The 17,525-nt window shown below is 41.2% G+C and overlaps 1 protein-coding gene across 7 annotated transcripts in view; it reads left to right on the plus strand.

Moving 5' to 3' along the window:
* The first annotated feature begins 3,464 nt into the window (after positions 1 to 3,464).
* AGBL2 (AGBL carboxypeptidase 2) overlaps positions 3,465 to 17,525 on the plus strand; it is a 63,558-nt gene continuing 49,497 nt past the window's right edge. For 3 of the 7 annotated variants that reach the window (XM_079105030.1, XM_079105029.1, XM_079105031.1), the window contains exons 1-3: positions 3,465 to 5,525; positions 5,789 to 5,852; positions 7,078 to 7,212. In XM_079105030.1, the coding sequence (XP_078961156.1) occupies positions 5,490 to 5,525; positions 5,789 to 5,852; positions 7,078 to 7,212 (235 nt within the window). In that variant the 5' untranslated portion in view covers positions 3,465 to 5,489. The remainder of the gene's footprint in view (positions 5,526 to 5,788; positions 5,853 to 7,077; positions 7,213 to 17,525) is intronic. The other 4 variants (XM_079105028.1, XM_079105032.1, XM_079105027.1 and 1 more) reach the window with 3 other exon arrangements.

Here is a 17,525-nt window from a genome sequence, read left to right on the forward strand (position 1 = left end):
TAGGCACAACTATCATTTCGTGTTAGAACCATTAACTATTATAGTACATAAGGCTTGCAGAGTCCACCCCACAGATATTTTTGCCCCTGGTTTTTTACAGCTTCAGTAGAGAGCCATCCAAAGTCATCCAATATTGAATGAAGGATTGTGAGAGATTGATCCACTGTTGTACACCTTCAAAAATATGGTTCTTGGGGCTGCAGTTGTAGCTCAGTGTTAGAGCACTTGCCTAGCATGTGTGAGGCACTGGGTATGATCCTCTGCATCACATAAATAAATAAAACAAAGGTATTGTATCCATCTAAAACCAAAACAAATTTTTTAATATGACTCTTTGTATGATTCCACTGAGGGTCAGTCATGTTCCCTGTTTGCAACCACGTATAGAGGTTGATGCTGGATTAATTTGTCATGACAGGTCACATGCAACATTTAGCAGCATTTCAGTGCATACCCAGCATGCAGACTGGCAACAGTAGCACATGTGTACGCCCAGTCAGCCAGCATATTGGCCCATACAAACCCAAGGGCGAAAAGGCAAGGCAGTTACAGGTAATTAACAAAGGCAACTCTGTCCCTCCCACAAAATACAGGCCAATTTTGAGTCCGTGGACAATATTGTTGCAGGCAGCCATGGCTGACCTGGCTGGCAGTACCTCACCTTCAGAAGTGCTTCCATGCGCTTCTCAGATTCAATTTGTATTAGTAAAGAGGAATTCATAATTGACCAGAGGACAATTCAAAAGTACTTCTTAATATAACATCATTGGAAGGAGACATGGGTGGAACATCTGGATTTTAGGGACTAGTGCTAGCAATTTCAGTACAGTGTCTCTAAATCTGCAAGAGAATCAATGATTAACAAAATATCAACATAGTGAAATTGACATACAGTGGATGATTTTGGCTGCTGGGCCAAGTCAGAGGCTACTACACTATGATATAGCTGGGTTATGCAAATAATCCTGAGGCAGCATGGTAAATACTCACTGTTGCTCATCCCAGAGGAAAGCAAACTGGTCTTGGCTATCAGCAGCAATATCTGTGGGGGAAAAAATCTATGGAAAAGAAGGCATTAACTAAATCAGCTACAAAATGATATGTCGCTAAATCATTAGTCAATCCATTTATCAAGTCAGCTACCAAAGGGACAGCAGCATGTGCTGGGGGAATCATTATATTGAACTCATGATAGACTATAGTCATTTTCTAGGATCCATCTGTTTTCTTCATTGGTCATGCTAGGGAGCTGAAGGGTTGATGGACAAGTTACATTATGTCCACCCTTTCCAGCTCTTCATCATATGTGGTTATCTCTTCATGACCTCCAGGCAGTTTATGTTGCTTGAAATTGGTGATGCATTGTGGCGGCGGCAGCACCATTGTCTTTATGGTACAGATACACAGGTGAAACTCTCCTGCCATTATCTGCAACCATAAGCCTCAGAGGATGTCCATACATAAAATGTACTCAGGGACTGGAGATATACAGACTGGATGTTCATGTGGGGCAAACAGTCAATGACCAAAGAGAGTTCCATGGCTTGCTCTTTGCATCTATTCTATGAAAGAAATCAACCCCTGGAACTTATCCAGGTTACTGTACAGCAGAGTACATTTGGCTCCAGTATCTACCAGAGCTAATACCTGTTGTACATTAGTGAGGAACCAGTGGATAGCCAGTTCTATATGGGGCCAATGGATATGTTACCATCTTCCCTATTCAAACTCGAAGAAGGTACAGTCCAAAATACCTTGGGAAACGAGATAATCCTCTAGATGTAGGGGACAAGCCTCTCTATGTGAACTTTTAATGTCTACCCTTGGATTTTGCTTCTTTACATGGAGAAACTGCTGGTCCCTATTCAACTATTTCCATAAATCCAGCAAATATTTGGTTTGCCATCTATTTTGTCTCTATTGACCCCTGCTCCCCAACATTCTACCCACATTTGGATTCTTGTTACTTTTTTTTTTTTTTAAATGGGCCCTTGTTACCTTAATGGGTCTCTTTCTCATCATAAGAGGTACTGTTGGGGCAGTCTTAGCAGTGGTTTGGACCCATTTTTGTCCTCCACCTTCCCCAAGGTGACCACCATAGTGGTTACCTCATTAATAGGTGACCCACATAAGGAACTAAGATGGCCATGAGGGTCCCAAAAGATGTTAAAGGGACTTCTGTAATATTAGGTCCCTCATGCCAGTTATAAACTGTTCATCATCTGGCCCATGAATATTCAGGTTAAACATGGCCAGTCTCATCCCCAACTCTCGAAGTACCTGGACCAGGTATGCATATGATTGCCATTTACTCATGGTCTCAGGGACATCCCCCACATTTGTTCGTGTGTTGTTCTTGTGTTACAACAACAGTGCAGATAGCAGTTATTACCCAATCTAATAGAGTGATTTCCTTGTTCACCCCTGTGGCATTGACTGTTATGCAACCTCTGCTGCAAGGAGGGATGAATAGTTATGGATTCTAATTTCTCCATTTCCAGGGCACTAAACATATGCTATCCATATATAGGCATTAATAACCAATGACCAGGGATTCTCCTGACCTCTATCTAAATACCAACTCTGCTTCAGTAAATGGTTGGTACATGGTGAACTCGGTTACCTGGGCCGGCCCTTCTCACTGTTCACCTGGAGCCACATTCTGCTGTTGTTTTATTTTCTGCATTATAATTGGTTGGGTTTGCAGATGATCCCCCTCTTCTTCCTCCTCTGCCTCCACAACACTATGGGGAGGCTGAGGATGATTTCTCCAAGGTATGGAGGTTCTCTTCTAATGATCGTATTCTAACTTCCAGGGTTTCTTTTTCATTTTGTTAATTCTTGCATCTCCTTGGTAACCTCCCATAGAGCTGTAAGAAGCAACCATCCAATGGCCCCAGCGGCTGCATGCATACTACACTTTTCCAGGCTCTCTCCCACCTGACATAAGACCTTTCCAGTCTCCCACAGGTACCATCAACCTCTGCCCATTCCTGTGGAGGGGCCCAGGTAGCCAGAATGTTGTAGGAAACTCAGAGACACAAGACACCAGGTCTCTCTGCAGGAAGCAGTGCTTGTGTCAGCACTGGCTCAGCAGATGCCCAGTGGGGCATAGCCTTACTTTTGTTAGTTTTCTTTTAAGTATTAGTTCTTTGTCCATATTAGGTAATACACATTCCTGGTTGACCTTTCTATTTCCATACTACATAGTAGCAACAATGTTACAACCAAGTTGTGGAGGGCTCACATTGAATCTGATAGCTCTGTCACAGGATAGCAGGGAGCTGAAACTCCAAACCTTGGTTCTTTTGTTCTTGTGTTACAATGAAAGAAAATTTAAATTCAGACACCAAAAGTCATGCAAGAGAACTTTATTATAGGTAAAGGTAAAGTAAAAGCAAAGTAAGGCTTAAGCTAAAACACTCTTGAGAGAGTGGACCATCTCCAAACAGACCCATAAAGGAGACAATGCTCCCTCCAAATTTATTACTGTCTGATGTTTCCCAGGAGAACTGGGGACCACCTTCTTTACTCTTCAACAGTCAGGCGTTCAATTCCTTCTTCATGTTGGGGGTGGAGTTTTTGACCTTAGTTGGTCCTCTCTGGAACTGTCATGGTGGCCATCCTTTTTTGCAGGGTCTGCATCCACAAGTCAATCCCATGTTAATGTGGGCACTTGGGTCAAGAGCTGGTCAGAGGTTACTTTAATGCGCTTGTACTTCTAAAGGACTCTTCCTTCCCAGACAATCTAAGGAACTTATAGCTATAATTCCTAGCTTTACATCCACATCAATGGGCCCTGCCAAGAGTTAGTCCCATTAATCCTTGTCTCTTTTAAAGAAAATAGCTTAGATGTTAATGGACCTTTATTTTATTCATTTATTTATATGCAGTGCTAAGAATCAAACCCAGTGCCTCACACATGCTAGGCAAGCACTCTACCACTGAGCCACAACCCTTGCCCCAACACTTTTTCTCTTGATGTGATTTTCAACTAGCTCCCTTGCTTCCATTTTCTACAAATTAACTACCACCCTTTGCTTTCTCGTTGACTTTGAAAGTTATTTAAAGAAGGCCCTAAAGTAATTTAAAGAACACTTGTGACCTTGTCAGCATTTCACTGCTCATTGCTAGTTACTACTTAGAAGCTCCATATTACCTTTTTATTTGTTCTGAGAAACTCTCTACCACAAGGAAGCTCAGCAACAGAATACCACATGCTCTACATGCTCATGGCTGGCCATCCCTCCATCCCTTCCTCCCTAAGTGCGGCGGGTTCCATGTCCGGCCACTGCAAATCCTGCCAACTAGGCTAACTGTAATGCAACCACTCGATCCCAGACAGGTTGGCTGTTGATTTGTGCATGCTGAAGACCAAAGGCTGAGCTATAGAGAAATCTGACGTGCCTTTAAGCGATGGGTGGGCAATCCACTGAGAACTAAGTCCTGTTTGGCTTGTATACAGAATTACCACAAATCCAGCAGCGGGCCAAACATGCCACCAGGCGGTTATATAAGGATGCGCATGCGGCCTGGGGATGCAGCGCAGTGGTTAGAGCTACAACACAAGGCCCAGGCACACGGCCCCTGGGTTCAAGCCCCAAAAGAGAAGGCGCATGCGCCGTTGTTCCTGCCTTACGTAAAGCGTCTTAACCGTTGCTTCCTAGGTATCGGGGTGAGCGAGGCGGATCGACTCCACTTTCCTTACATGCTGTAAAGTAGGAAAGAGGGAGAATGAATGACCTCTGGCGTCTGCCCTGCCGGCGGCCCACCTTCCCCGGGCTCCCCAGGGCGCTTTCGGGAGGGGCCTCGCTTCCGGGAACGCCGGCGCTCAGTCCTTCCGGTCGCCAGTGGCGGTTGCTAGGCTACCCGCGCCCGCGCAGAAAGCGGTGGCAGGTGAGCCGGGCTGGGTGGACCGCCGAGCTTCTGTCCTGCGAGCGGTGGGCTTCCGCCTCCCCCGGGCTCCTGCCGCGCCCTTTGTCCTGCTCCCCTCCTCGGCCCTTCAGGAGGCCCGTCCACGCGTCCTCGACCGGGTGGCTCTGAACCCCTATCCGTTCTCAGGAGCCACTCTCGACCCCTGACCTGACTTTTTCAACCGCTGAGACTCCCGCGTTTCTTTCACTTGCCTGTGGCGTCCTGGTGGTGGTCATCTCCCTTCTCAGGGAGGGCGAAGCATGGGGCCAGCCAGGGTCGCGGTGCCTCCGGAAGAGGAGGCGGGAAGACAAGCTGCCGCCCCTGACTGCTCAGGTGCGCCGCCGGCCTCGGTGTGGGAACCTCGGCCGGCTCTTGGTTGAGAGGCTGGGTCGGTAGGGCTTCCTGAAGTCCCAGCGGGAGCCGGGGACCGGGAGGAGCAGGAAGCACAGTTCTTTGACTTTTCCTCTTCTGGTTTTTAGCTTCTGTGTAATCCGCCGCCCTTTTGGAAATTAGGCAGGGGTTGCGGCTGCATGCGACGCCACTGACTGGCTTTGAGCATACCATGCAGAAGTAACATGTTCCCGGCATTGGAAACAGAGCGAAAGCAAGAGGTCGGTACACACCCCGCACCAACCCCTCCCCGCAGCACTCCACAGAAATCCAACCCTAGGTCAGAAGGTACGTTCTGGTGGCACCTTTGTCCAGCTGGAGATCTTGATCTTCAAGATAAAATAAGTCGCATGGATTTCACTTGGTTTGTTTACAAAGGCCCTCAAGTACACTGCCCTGTGCAACAAGGCTTCTGCGCTTTACCTTAGGAATTCAGTATCATTTTAAAGTACGTTCCTGACTGAGATGGCTTTTCTTTTCACAGATTCTTCCTGATCCCTATGAGGACTTCATGTACCGTCATCTCCAGTACTATGGCTACTTTAAAGGTAATACCACGTTCTCATCCAACATCATCTTTCCCGGGTTCAGGAGGTGAATCCTTTCATTAACTGGGAGAGTTGTGCTTGGATACTAAAGTAATTTTTCCAGTCCACTGGTGAAAAGTCCTCCCCCCACTGATCTGCTCAGTGTTACCTCTATCAAGTGAGAGACTTGCTTTATACAAAGGTCTATTGTAGGTGTTCTGTTTCATTTGTGTGTTTGTCTGCCTTTGCGCCAATATACCCTTAATTACTATATGAGGTTAAAATACTCTTGAACGACTGGAGTTGTGGCTCATTGGTAGAGCACTTGCCTGGTGTGTGAGGTCCTGGTTTCAATCTTCAGCACTGCGTATGTATGTATGTATGTATGTATGTATGTATAAATAAATAAATGAATGAATGAATGAATATATGAATAAATGAATTATGAATAAATGAATAAATAAAATAAAGATCCATTGAGAACTAAAAAAATATTTTAAAAAATAACTATTGATATCTGGAAGGCATGCCCTCCCACCTTGCCCCTTGTACTTACTTACTTGTACTTCAGAAGAGTCTTGACTGTTCTTTTTCTTTTCTTCTTCTTCTTCTTTTTTTTTTTTTTTTTTTTTTTTTTGCTACTGGGAATTGAACCCAGGGACACTTTACCTCTGAGCCACATCCCCAACCCTTTTTAAATTTTTTATTTTGAGACAGGCTTTCACTAAGTTGCCCTTGAACTTGCAATCCTCTTGCCTCAACCTTCCAACTCTCTGGGATTACAGGTGCCTGACTTGAATGTTTTATTTTTTAAGTGATTACCTATCTGTCAAACTGAATTTCAAGTTTACCAGATTCAGCACATGCCCTCAGGACAAAAATGTCTTCTGGCATCAGTACTTCACTTCCACTTTATTAACCTGCCTTTACTTGGGTTTGGCTCTGTTGGCATCTTTTGCAGTCACTGGATCTTTCTCCCAAGTCCTTTTTCATTCCACTCTACCATACCGCTTCTCAAGTCTCCTTACTCATTTCCTCTGTGGTAAAATGGGGATAATTATGCTTAATTCACATGAATTAGAATGTGAAAACTTTTAAAAATGGAATAATTTCACTGTAAAGGCCCAAGGAGATAGGCAGCGATAAAAGTAGTGGTGATTTGGGTAGCTGTGTTTTGGTATTGACTGTGATATTAGAGGGGATAAGCCAGCCTGCCAACAACTTTAATTAAACCATTTATTCTTAGCTCAGAGAGGCAGTTCACCAAATTCAGCTACACATCAGCATGTTCAGAAGAATAATTCTCGGTACCTACTGAATGTCTCTTTTGGAGAGAGAAACGTTTTGATACCAGATACCCTGCAAAAGGAGAAACTTCTATGTGAGTAGTAATCAGTGTGTGTGTGTGTGTGTGTGTGTGATTCCCAGAATGTTTCTGCCTTAACCATTCCTCCAGAAATTTAGGAAAATGTGGCCTCATGTGGGGAGAGGCCAGGGGAGTGGCCTTGGCCCTTTGACCTCACTCAAAAATGTCCTCTAGGTCTACTTTGGATTATACATTTAAATTAAAGTGCTGTACATTCTGGATTTTCTTAAAATTGTTGAAAATGTATTAAGATTCTTTTATCAAGAGAACATACTGATTTTTCACACAGTTTTGGTGAGTGGACTTGTAAGGCTTTTTGCATAAGAGTAGAATATAAACCAATCCCAGCTAGCTTAAATAAAAGCAATTTTTTACAGGGGTATATTCATCTCAAATCTAATGGCCCGAATTCAGTTGAATTTTTCTCTCAATATGTATCCAAGGAGGGCTGGGGTTGTAGCTCTGTGGTTGAGCACTTGCCCAGCATGTGTGAGGCACTGGGTTCAATCCTTAGCACTACATAAATATAAATTAATAAAATAAAGGTATTGTGTCCATCTACAACTAAAAAAAATAAGTGTATGTGTATGTGTGTGTGTATATATATATATATATATATATATATATATATATACATCTCCAACAAATGTCAGACCATTTGTTTTCTCTGCAAGCTCCCTTTCAACCATACAAACCATACATATCAGTCCAAGCTGCCATCATTTCTTTTTTTTTTTAATTTATTTTTATTGTAAACAAATGGGATACATGTTGTTTCTGTTTGTACATGGAGTAACAGCATGCCATTTGCATATTCATAAATTTACATAGAGTAATGATGTTTGATTCATTCCATTATTTTTTTCCTCTCCCCCACCCCTCCCACCTCTCTTTTCCATCTATGCAGTCCCTCCTTCCTCCATTCTTGTCCCACTCCCACCACCCATTAAGTGTCATCATCCGCTTATCAGTGAGATCATTCCTCTTTTGGATTTTTGAGATTGGCTTATCTCACTTAACATGATATTCTCCAATTTCATCCATTTGCCTGCAAATGCCATAATTTTATTATTCTTTATAGCTGAGTAATATTCCATTGTGTGTATATATATATATATATATATATATATATATATATCACAGTTTCTTTATCCATTGGTTGGTTCCATAGTCTGGCTATTGTGAATTGAGCCGCTATGAACATTGATGTGGCTGTATCTCTGTAGTGTGCTGATTTTAAGTCCTTTGGGTATAGGCCGAGGAGTGGGATAGCTGGGTCAAATGATAGGTCCATTCCAAGTTTTCTAAGGAATCTCCACACTGCTTTCCAGAGTGGCTGCACTAGTTTGCAGTCCCACCAGCAATGTATGAGTGTACCTTTTTCCCCACATCCTCTCCAACACCTATTGTTGCTTGTGTTCTTGATAATCGCCATTCTAATTGGGGTGAGATGGAATCTTAGTGTAGTTTTGATTTGCATTTCTCTTATTACTAAAGATGTTGAACATTTTTTCATATATCTGTTGATTGCTTGTACATCTTCTTCTGTGAAGTGTCTGTTCATTTCCTTAGCCCATTTGTTGATTGGGTTATTTTTATTCTTGGTGTAGAGTTTTTTGAGTTCTTTATAGATTCTGGAGATTAGTGCTCTATCTGAAGTATGAGAGGCAAAGATATTCTCCCACTCTATAGGCTCTCTCTTCGCATTGCTGATAGTTTCCTTTGCTGAGAGGAAGCTATTTAGTTTGAATCTATCCCAGATATTGATTCTTGCTTTTATTTCTTGTGCTATGGGAGTCCTGTTAAGGAAGTCTGATCCTAAGCCAACAAGGTAAAGATTTGGACCTACTTTTTCTTCTATAAGATGCAGGGTCTCTGGTCTGATTTCAAGGTCCTTGATCCATTGTGAGTTTTTTGTGCAGGGTGAGAGATAGGGGTTTAGTTTCCTTCTGTTGCATATGGATTTCCAGTTTTCCCAGCACCATTTGTTGAAGAGGCTATCTTTTCTCCATTGCATATTTTTGGCACCTTTGTCTAGTATTAGAAAATTGTATTTATTTGGGTTTGTGTCCGTGTCCTCTATTCTGTACCATTGATCTACCTGTCTATTTTGGTGCCAATACAATGATGTTTTTGTTACTATTGCTTTGTAGTATAGTTGAAGTTCTGGTATTGCGATACCCCCTGTTTCATTCTTCCTGCTAAGGATTGCTTTAGCTATTCTGGGTTTCTTATTCTTCCAGATGAATTTCATGATTGCTTGCTCTATTTCTGTGAGGTACGTCATTGGGATTTTAATTGGAATTGCATTGAATCTGTATAGCACTTTTGGTAGTATGGCCATTTTGACAATATTAATTCTGCCTATCCAAGAACATGGGAGATCTTTCTATCTTCTAAGGTCTTCCTTAACTTCTTTCTTCAGTGTTTTGTAGTTTTCATTGTAGAGATCTTTTACCTCTTTGGTTAGATTGATACCCAAGTATTTTATTTTTTTTTGAGGCTATTGCAAATGGAGTTGTTTTCCTCATTTCCCTTTCAGCTGTTTCATCGCTTGCGTATAAAAATGCTATAGATTTATGCCTGTTGATTTTATAGCCTAGCCTGCTATTTTGCTGAATTCATTGATGAGGTCTAGAAGTTTTCTGGAGGAGGTTTTTGGATCCTCTAAATATAGAATCATGTCATCCACAAATAGTGACAGCTTAAGTTCCTCTTTTCCTATTCGTATCCCTTTAATTTCTTTAGTCTGCCTAATTGCTCTGGCCAGAGTTTCGAGGACAATGTTGAATAGAAGTGGTGAAAGAGGACATCCCTGTCTTGTTCCTGTTTTCAAAGGGAATGGTTTCAGTTTTTCTCCATTAAGAATGATGTTGGCCATGGGCTTAGCATAAATAGCCTTTACAATGTTCAGGTATGTTCCTACTATCCCTATTTTTTCTAGTGTTTTCAGCATGAAGGGGTGTTGTATATTGTCAAATGCTTTTTCTGCGTCAATTGAAATAACCATATGATTCTTATCCTTAAGTCTATTGACATGATGGATTACGTTTATTGATTTACGGATGTTAAACCATCCTTGCATTCCAGGAATGAACCCCACTTGATCGTGGTGCACAATTTTCTTAATATGTTTTTGGATACGGTTTGCCAATATTTTGTTAAGGATCTTAGCATCTATATTCATCAAGGATATTGGTCTAAAATTTTCTTTCCTTGATGTGTCTTTTCCTGGTTTGGGTATGAGGGTGATATTAGCTTCATAGAATGAGTTCGGTAGGGTACCCTCTTTTTCTCTTTCCTGGAATACTTTGAGAAGTATTGGAATGAGTTCTTCTTTGAAGGTCTTGTAGAACTCGGCTGAGAATCCGTCTGGTCCTGGGCTTTTCTTGGATGGTAGATTTTTAATGGCTTCTTCTATTTCATTGCTTGATATTGATCTGTTTAAATCGTGTATGTCCTCCTGGTTTAGTTTGGGAGGAGCATATGTCTCTTAGAAATTTGTCAATGTCTTCGGTACTTTCTATTTTGTTGGAATACAGATTTTCAAAGTAGCTTCTCATTATGTTCTGTATCTCAGTGGTGTCTGTTGTGATATTTCCTTTTGCATCATGTATTTTAGTAATTTGAGTCTTCTCTCTCCTTCTCTTTGTTAGTGTGGCTAAGGGTTTATCTATTTTGTTTACTTTCTCAAAGAACCAACTTTTTGTTATGTCAATTTTTTGAATAGTTTCTTTTGTTTCAAGTTCATTGATTTCAGCTCTGATTTTAATTATTTCCTGTCTTCTACTACTTTTGCTGTTATTCTGTTCTTCTTTTTCTAGGGCTTTGAGCTGTAATGTTAGGTCATTTAGTTGTTGACTTTTCATTCTTTTCTGGAATGCGCTCCATGCAATGAATTTTCCTCTTAGTACCGCTTTCATAGTGTCCCAGAGATTTTGATATGTTGTATCATCATTCTCATTGACCTCTAAGAATTTTTTAATCTCCTCCCTGATGTTTTTTGTTATCCATGTTTCATTCAATAGCATATTATTTAGTCTCCAAGTGTTGGAGTAATTTCCTTTTTTTACTTTGTCATTGATTTCTATTCTTAGTCCATTATGATCTGATAGAACACAAGGCAGTATCTCTATTTTTTTGCATTTCCTAAGGGCTGCTTTGTGGCATAACATATGGTCTATTTTCGAGAAGGTTCCATATGCTGCTGAGAAGAAAGTGTACCCGCTCATTGATGGATGGAATATTCTATATATGTCTATTAAGTCTAGGTTATTGATTGTGTTATTGAGGTCTATGGTTTCTTTGGTTGGATTTTGTTTGGAAGATCTATCTAGTGGTGACAGCAGTGTGTTAAAGTCGCCCAGAATTATGGTGTTGTGGTCTATGTGATTCTTGAAATTGAGAAGCATTTGTTTGATGTACAGGGATGCACCATTGTTTGGGGCATAAATATTTACTATCGTTATGTCTTCCTGATTTATGGTTCCCTTAAGCAGTATGAAATGTCCTTCCTTATCCCTTCTGACTAACTTTGGCTTGAAGTCCACTTTATCTGATATAAGGATGGAAACCCCCGCTTTTTTACTGGGTCCATGTGCGTGGTAGGTTTTTTCCCATCCTTTCACCTTTAGTCTGTGGATGTCTTTTTCTATGAGATGAGTCTCTTGCAGGCAGCATATTGTTGGGTCTTTCTTTTTAATCCATTCTGCCAGTGTATGTCTTTTGATTGAGGAGTTTAGGCCATTAACGTTCAGGGTTATTATTGAGAAATGATTTGTATTCCCAGTCATTTGGCTTATTATTGGTTTTAAATTGGCTTGGTTTCTCCTTTGAGTGATTTTTCTCTAAGGTAGTTCCTCCCTTTGCTGATCTCCATTGTTGTTTTTCATTTCCTCCTCATGGAATATTTTGTTGAGAACATTCTGTAGTGCAGGCTTTCTATTTGTAAATTCTTTTAACTTTTGTTTATCATGGAAGGATTTTATTTCATCTTCAAATCTGAAGGTTAGTTTTGCTGGGTATAGGATTCTTGGTTGGCAACCATGTTCTTTCAGAGCTTGAAATATGTTGTTCCAGGCCCTTCTAGCTTTTAGAGTCTGGGTTGAGAAGTCTGCTGCTATCCGTATTGGTCTCCCCCTATATGTAATCTGATGCTTTTCTCTCGCGGCCTTCAAAATCCTATGTTTATTTTGAATGTTAGGCATTTTCATTATAATGTGCCTTGGTGTGGATCTGTTGTGATTTTGTGCATTTGGTGTTTTGTAAGCCTCTTGTATTTGATTTTCCATTTCATTCTTCAGGTTTGGGAAGTTTTCTGATATTATTTCATTGAATAGGTTGTTCATTCCTTTGGTTTGTATCTCTGTGGCTTCCTCAATTCCAATAATTCTTACATTTGGTCTTTTCATGATGTCCCATAGTTCTTGGAGATTTTGTTCATGATTTCTTACCATCTTCTCTGTTTGGGCAACTTTATTTTCAAGATTAAATATTTTGTCTTCATTTTCTGAGGTTCTGTCTTCCAAGTGGTCTAGTCTGTTGGTGATGCTTTCCATTGAGTTTTTTATTTGGTTTATTGTCTCCTTCATTTCAAGGATTTCCGTTTGGTTTTTTTTGAGAATCTCTATCTCTTTGTTGAAATGATCTTTTGCTTCCTGCAGGTGCTCTTTCAGCTTATTGGCATTATCATTCATTGCCTGCATTTGCTCTCTTATCTCTTCCTTTGCTTCGCGAATCATCTTAATCATGTATAATCTGAAGTCCTTTTCTGACATTTCTTCTAACATACTGTCATTGGAATCTATTACTATAGAATCTAGATTTGTTTGGATCATTTTCTTCCCTTGTTTTTTCATGTTGTTCATGTATCTTCCCCTCTAGCGCTGCAGATCTGCGGTATTGCAGATTTCCCCCTATAGGCTTACAGTGGCCCTATAGGTTTCCAAAACCCTTTCTTTAAGGGGAGATCAATATTAGCAGATCCCATATCAGACACTATGCAATCCTAGACCAAATAGCTCCTATGGGGACAATAACATCATGTAAATAAGGGAGAAAGCGACTCTGAGGGAACAGGTAAACAGAAGGAAAAGAAAGCAAGAAACATAAAGAAATAAAAACTTAAATATTTTTTTTAAAAAAGGAGAAAAAAGAAAATCTACTGTATAATAGTCATATACGAATGAAACCTCCCAGTGTTCAGTAACCTGATGTGTAAGAGGTACCTGACAATGAGCTTCAAGCCTCCAGCAGGCATCTCAGGATGGGATTTGCCCCACCCGAAGATTGGAGCTACAGCTTCCAGGATTATCCACGATGGCTGCTCTGGCTTCCAAATGTGTTGGCAAATGGGGAGCTGCAGCTCAGGGGTGGACGTGGTCAGCTGGAGGTCCTGGAGACAGGATGCAGTTGGTCCGGCAGTGGTCCTGGTGGTCAGGTGTGTTTGGTGTGGTTGTGGGATTCAGGAGGCCGGATGCAATCAGTTGGTCTGGGTTCCCGGGGATAGGGCACAGTCAGTTGGTCTGGGGGTCCTGGCGGCAAGGAGCAGTCAGTTGATGTGAGGGCTCCAGAGGTAGGGAGTGATCGGTTGGGCTGAGGGATCCTGAAGATGGGACTCAGTCAGTCTGGCCAGGGTTCCTACAGGGCCTTGCTGTTGTCTCAAAATGGCGGCAGCCATGTGTAATCAAACCTGTGGGTACTGTAACAGTGAACTTCCAGGCAGCAGCAGGCAGCTGGTTCTCCACTGGCGGTCTGCGGTCAATCTGCTGGCAGCTGTCAGACGATCGGGAGGTGAACCTCGAGCGTTGGGTGATGGATAGGGGTAAGGCATGCGATGGACAGGCGAGAGGCGAGAGGCAGGCAAATGGTGGATGATAGACGTCTGACAGTGAGCAATCTGCTCTCAAAAAAGGTGTCGATATGCTGGCAGATTGCAGGTGATCACAGCAGACAAATGGGGTAAAGAGCAGGGGATCGATAAGCAGCAAAAACTGCCTCACAGAGAAACAGATATCCTCTGCTTGAATCCGGCGTTGCGGACAAGGAACACAGCTTCCCTCTAGACCGCCATCTTGGATCTCCCCATCATTTCTCACTATTGAAGCAGCCTCCAAATTGCCTCCTGATTTCTTCTCTTATTCTATGCTGCACCCCCTCCCCAATCCATTTTCACACAGCAGTATATTTTTGTTTGTTTTGTTTTATTTTGGTTTTGGACCAGGGACTGAACCCAGAGGCATTTAACCACGGAGCTGCATCCTCAACCCTTTTTATTTTTTATTTTGAGACAGGGTCTCACTAAATTGCTGAAACTGGCTTTGAACTTGCCATCCTTTTGCTTCAGCCTCTTAAGCTACTAGGAGTACAGATGTGTACCACTGTACCTAGCAGTAGTGTTCTTTTTTATATGCAGATATGTTCCTTTTTTACTTAAAATTTTTGAATGATACAGATTTAAAAGGTCATATATTGTGCCAAGTGCCTATAAAGCCAAAAACTCTGGAGGCTGAGGCGGGAGGATCACAAGTTTGAGGCCAACCTGGGCATCGTAAGCAGAACCCTGTCTCAAAAAAAACTAAAAAGGACTGAGGATGTGGACCAGTGTTAAAGCATCCCTAAGTTCAATCCCTTGGGTTCAATCCCCAGTACCCAGAAGAAGCCATAGAATATAATACTGTTAATTTTTCTTTTTTTTTTGTACCAGGTATTGAACTCAGGGCACTTAACCACTGAGCCACATCCTTAGCCCTTTTTTGTATTTTATTTAGAGACAAGTCTCACTGAGTTGCTTAACTCCTTGCTAAGTTGCTGAGGCTGGCTTTGAACTGGCAATCCTCCTGCCTTAGCTTCCTGAGTTGCTGGGATTACAGGCGTGTGCCATCATGTCTAGCTGATAATTTTTACATCAAAAATGTAAACTTCGGGCTGGGGATATAGCTCAGTTGGTAGAGTGCTTGCCTTGCAAGCACAAGGCCCTGGGTTCAATCCCCAGCACCGCAAAAAAAAAAAAAAAAAAAAATTAAACTTCTTGCAGATCAAAACTATACTGAGATTTCATCTTACACCAGTTAGAGAATGGCAGTCGTCAAGAAAATAAACAATAATAAATGCTGGAGAGGATGTGGAGAAAAAGGAATATTTTTATACTGTTGGTGGGATTCTAAATTAGCGCAACCACTATGGAAATCAATATGGAAGTTCCTCAAAAAGAGTAGGCATGGAACCACATATGACCCAGTTATACCACTGCTTGATATATAACCTAAAGAATTAAAGTCATCATACTGTAGTGATACATGCATACCCATGTTTAAAGCAGCACAGTTCACAATAGCCAATCTATGGAACGAGCCTAGATGTCCATCAACAGATAAATGGATAAAGAAAATATGGTAGAATATGGTATATATACCCAACGGAGTTTTATTCAGCCATAAAGAAAAATGAAATTATGTCATTTGCAGGAAAATAGATGGAACTTGAAACCACCACGTCAACTGAAATAAGCCAAATTCAGGTCAGGGGTTGTATATTTTCTTTCGTATATAGAAGCTAGAGGGAAAAAAGGAAAAGGAAGATGGGGAATGATCACATGAAAGGCACAGGAAGATCAGTAGAACAGAAAGGGGAACAAGGATCCGGAACAAGGGAGGCCTTGTTGGGGAGGCATACTAAGTTACATCATCACGTTGTGTGCACGTACTGATGTGTAACAATAAATTCCACATTGTATTCAAGTGTAATACACCAATTAAAAATTATGGAAGAAGGGCTGAGGCTGTAGCTTAGTGGTAGAGTACTTGCCTAGCATGAGTGAGGCACTGGGTTCGGTCCTCAGCACCACATAGAAATAAATAAATAATTAATGAATGTATTGTGTCCTTTTACAACTAAAAAAATATGGAAGAAAATAATGTGAATTTATGTTTGGAAAAAGTACTACTAATAAAAGTACAGACTGAAAAAAATACTTGCAATGATATGTCAAAAGGTTAATTTCCTTAACATGTAACAACTCACTGGATTTTTTTTATCTCTAAGTAAAATATAAGGGGCTGGGGATGTAGTTCAATTGGTAGAGTGCTTGCCTCCCAAGCATAAGGTCCTGGGTTCAATCCCCAGCACCACACACACACACACACACACACACACACACACACAAGACACAAATAAATAAATAATAAAAAAGGGGATGGGGTTATGGCTCAGTGGTTGAGTGCCCCTGAGTTTAATCCCTGGTACCAAAGAAACAAAAACAAGAAAACCTTATAACATCTCTTGCAAATCAATAAATAAGAGATGACTAAGTGAGCATGGGGAGAGCTCAGCCACCAGGTACAATGGTACAGTTAGGTAAGAGGAATAAATTCTGGTGTTCTGCACAGCAGGAGGGCTATAGTGAACAATAATGTGTAAGTCAATAAGCTTATGAAAAGGTACCCTACTTCACTTCTAATTAAAGATGCTATTCAGCCAGGTGTGGTGGTGCATGCCTACAGTCCCAGTGACTCAGGAGGCTGAGACAGGAGGATTGTACGTTCAAAGCCAGCCTCAGCAACTTAGTGGGGTCTTAAGCAACTTAGCAAGACCCTGTCTCAAAATAAAAAGTGCTGGGGATGTAGCTTAGTGGTTGAGTGCCCCTGGGTTAAATCTTCACTACCAAAATGTTTTAGGAAGGCAATTTGGCAGTAGCTGAGAAAATTAAAGCAGTTCTCAACCCTTGATGTAGCAGTTCCATTTTCAGATGTGTGCTTTATGTTTCTTCACACCAGTGCCAGGAAGCTTCTTCCACTGTGTCCATGAGCTCCTGGCAGGGAGGAGAAAAGCAAGGCTTGAGCAAGGGAGACTAGTTGGGGTGAGATGATTCAGGAGTCAGCAGTGACCCCCCCCCTTCAGCACGCTGACAAAGTTCCATTATTAAAAAAAAAAAAAAAAAAAAAGCTGCCAGTCTTTACAAATAAAAAACAAAAAAATGCAAAATTCACAACATTATGAATTTTAGTATAATTGGTAATCTGACTTCTTTTCTGTTTTGGTCATGGAAGAAAGAAAGATATTTTCTTTGTTTATAGCAAAACACTTATGTTTCTTTGTTGTTGTTTTTAACCAGAAAAGCACAAAGGAAATAATAATGGTTTATGATCTGCTTGGTGTTTTTTTTTTATTTAATTTAATTTTTTTTATTAAAATATTTTTTTTCACAGACATTTTGATTCATTGTACACATATGGGGTATAGCTTTTCATTTCTATTGTTGTACTCAATGTATATTCACGACATTCATTTAATCATACGTATATATAGGGCAATATTGTGTGTTTCATTCT

This window comes from Sciurus vulgaris (genome assembly GCF_902686455.1).
Source record: "Sciurus vulgaris genome assembly, chromosome: 11".
In the NCBI taxonomy this organism is placed as follows: domain Eukaryota; kingdom Metazoa; phylum Chordata; class Mammalia; order Rodentia; family Sciuridae; genus Sciurus; species Sciurus vulgaris.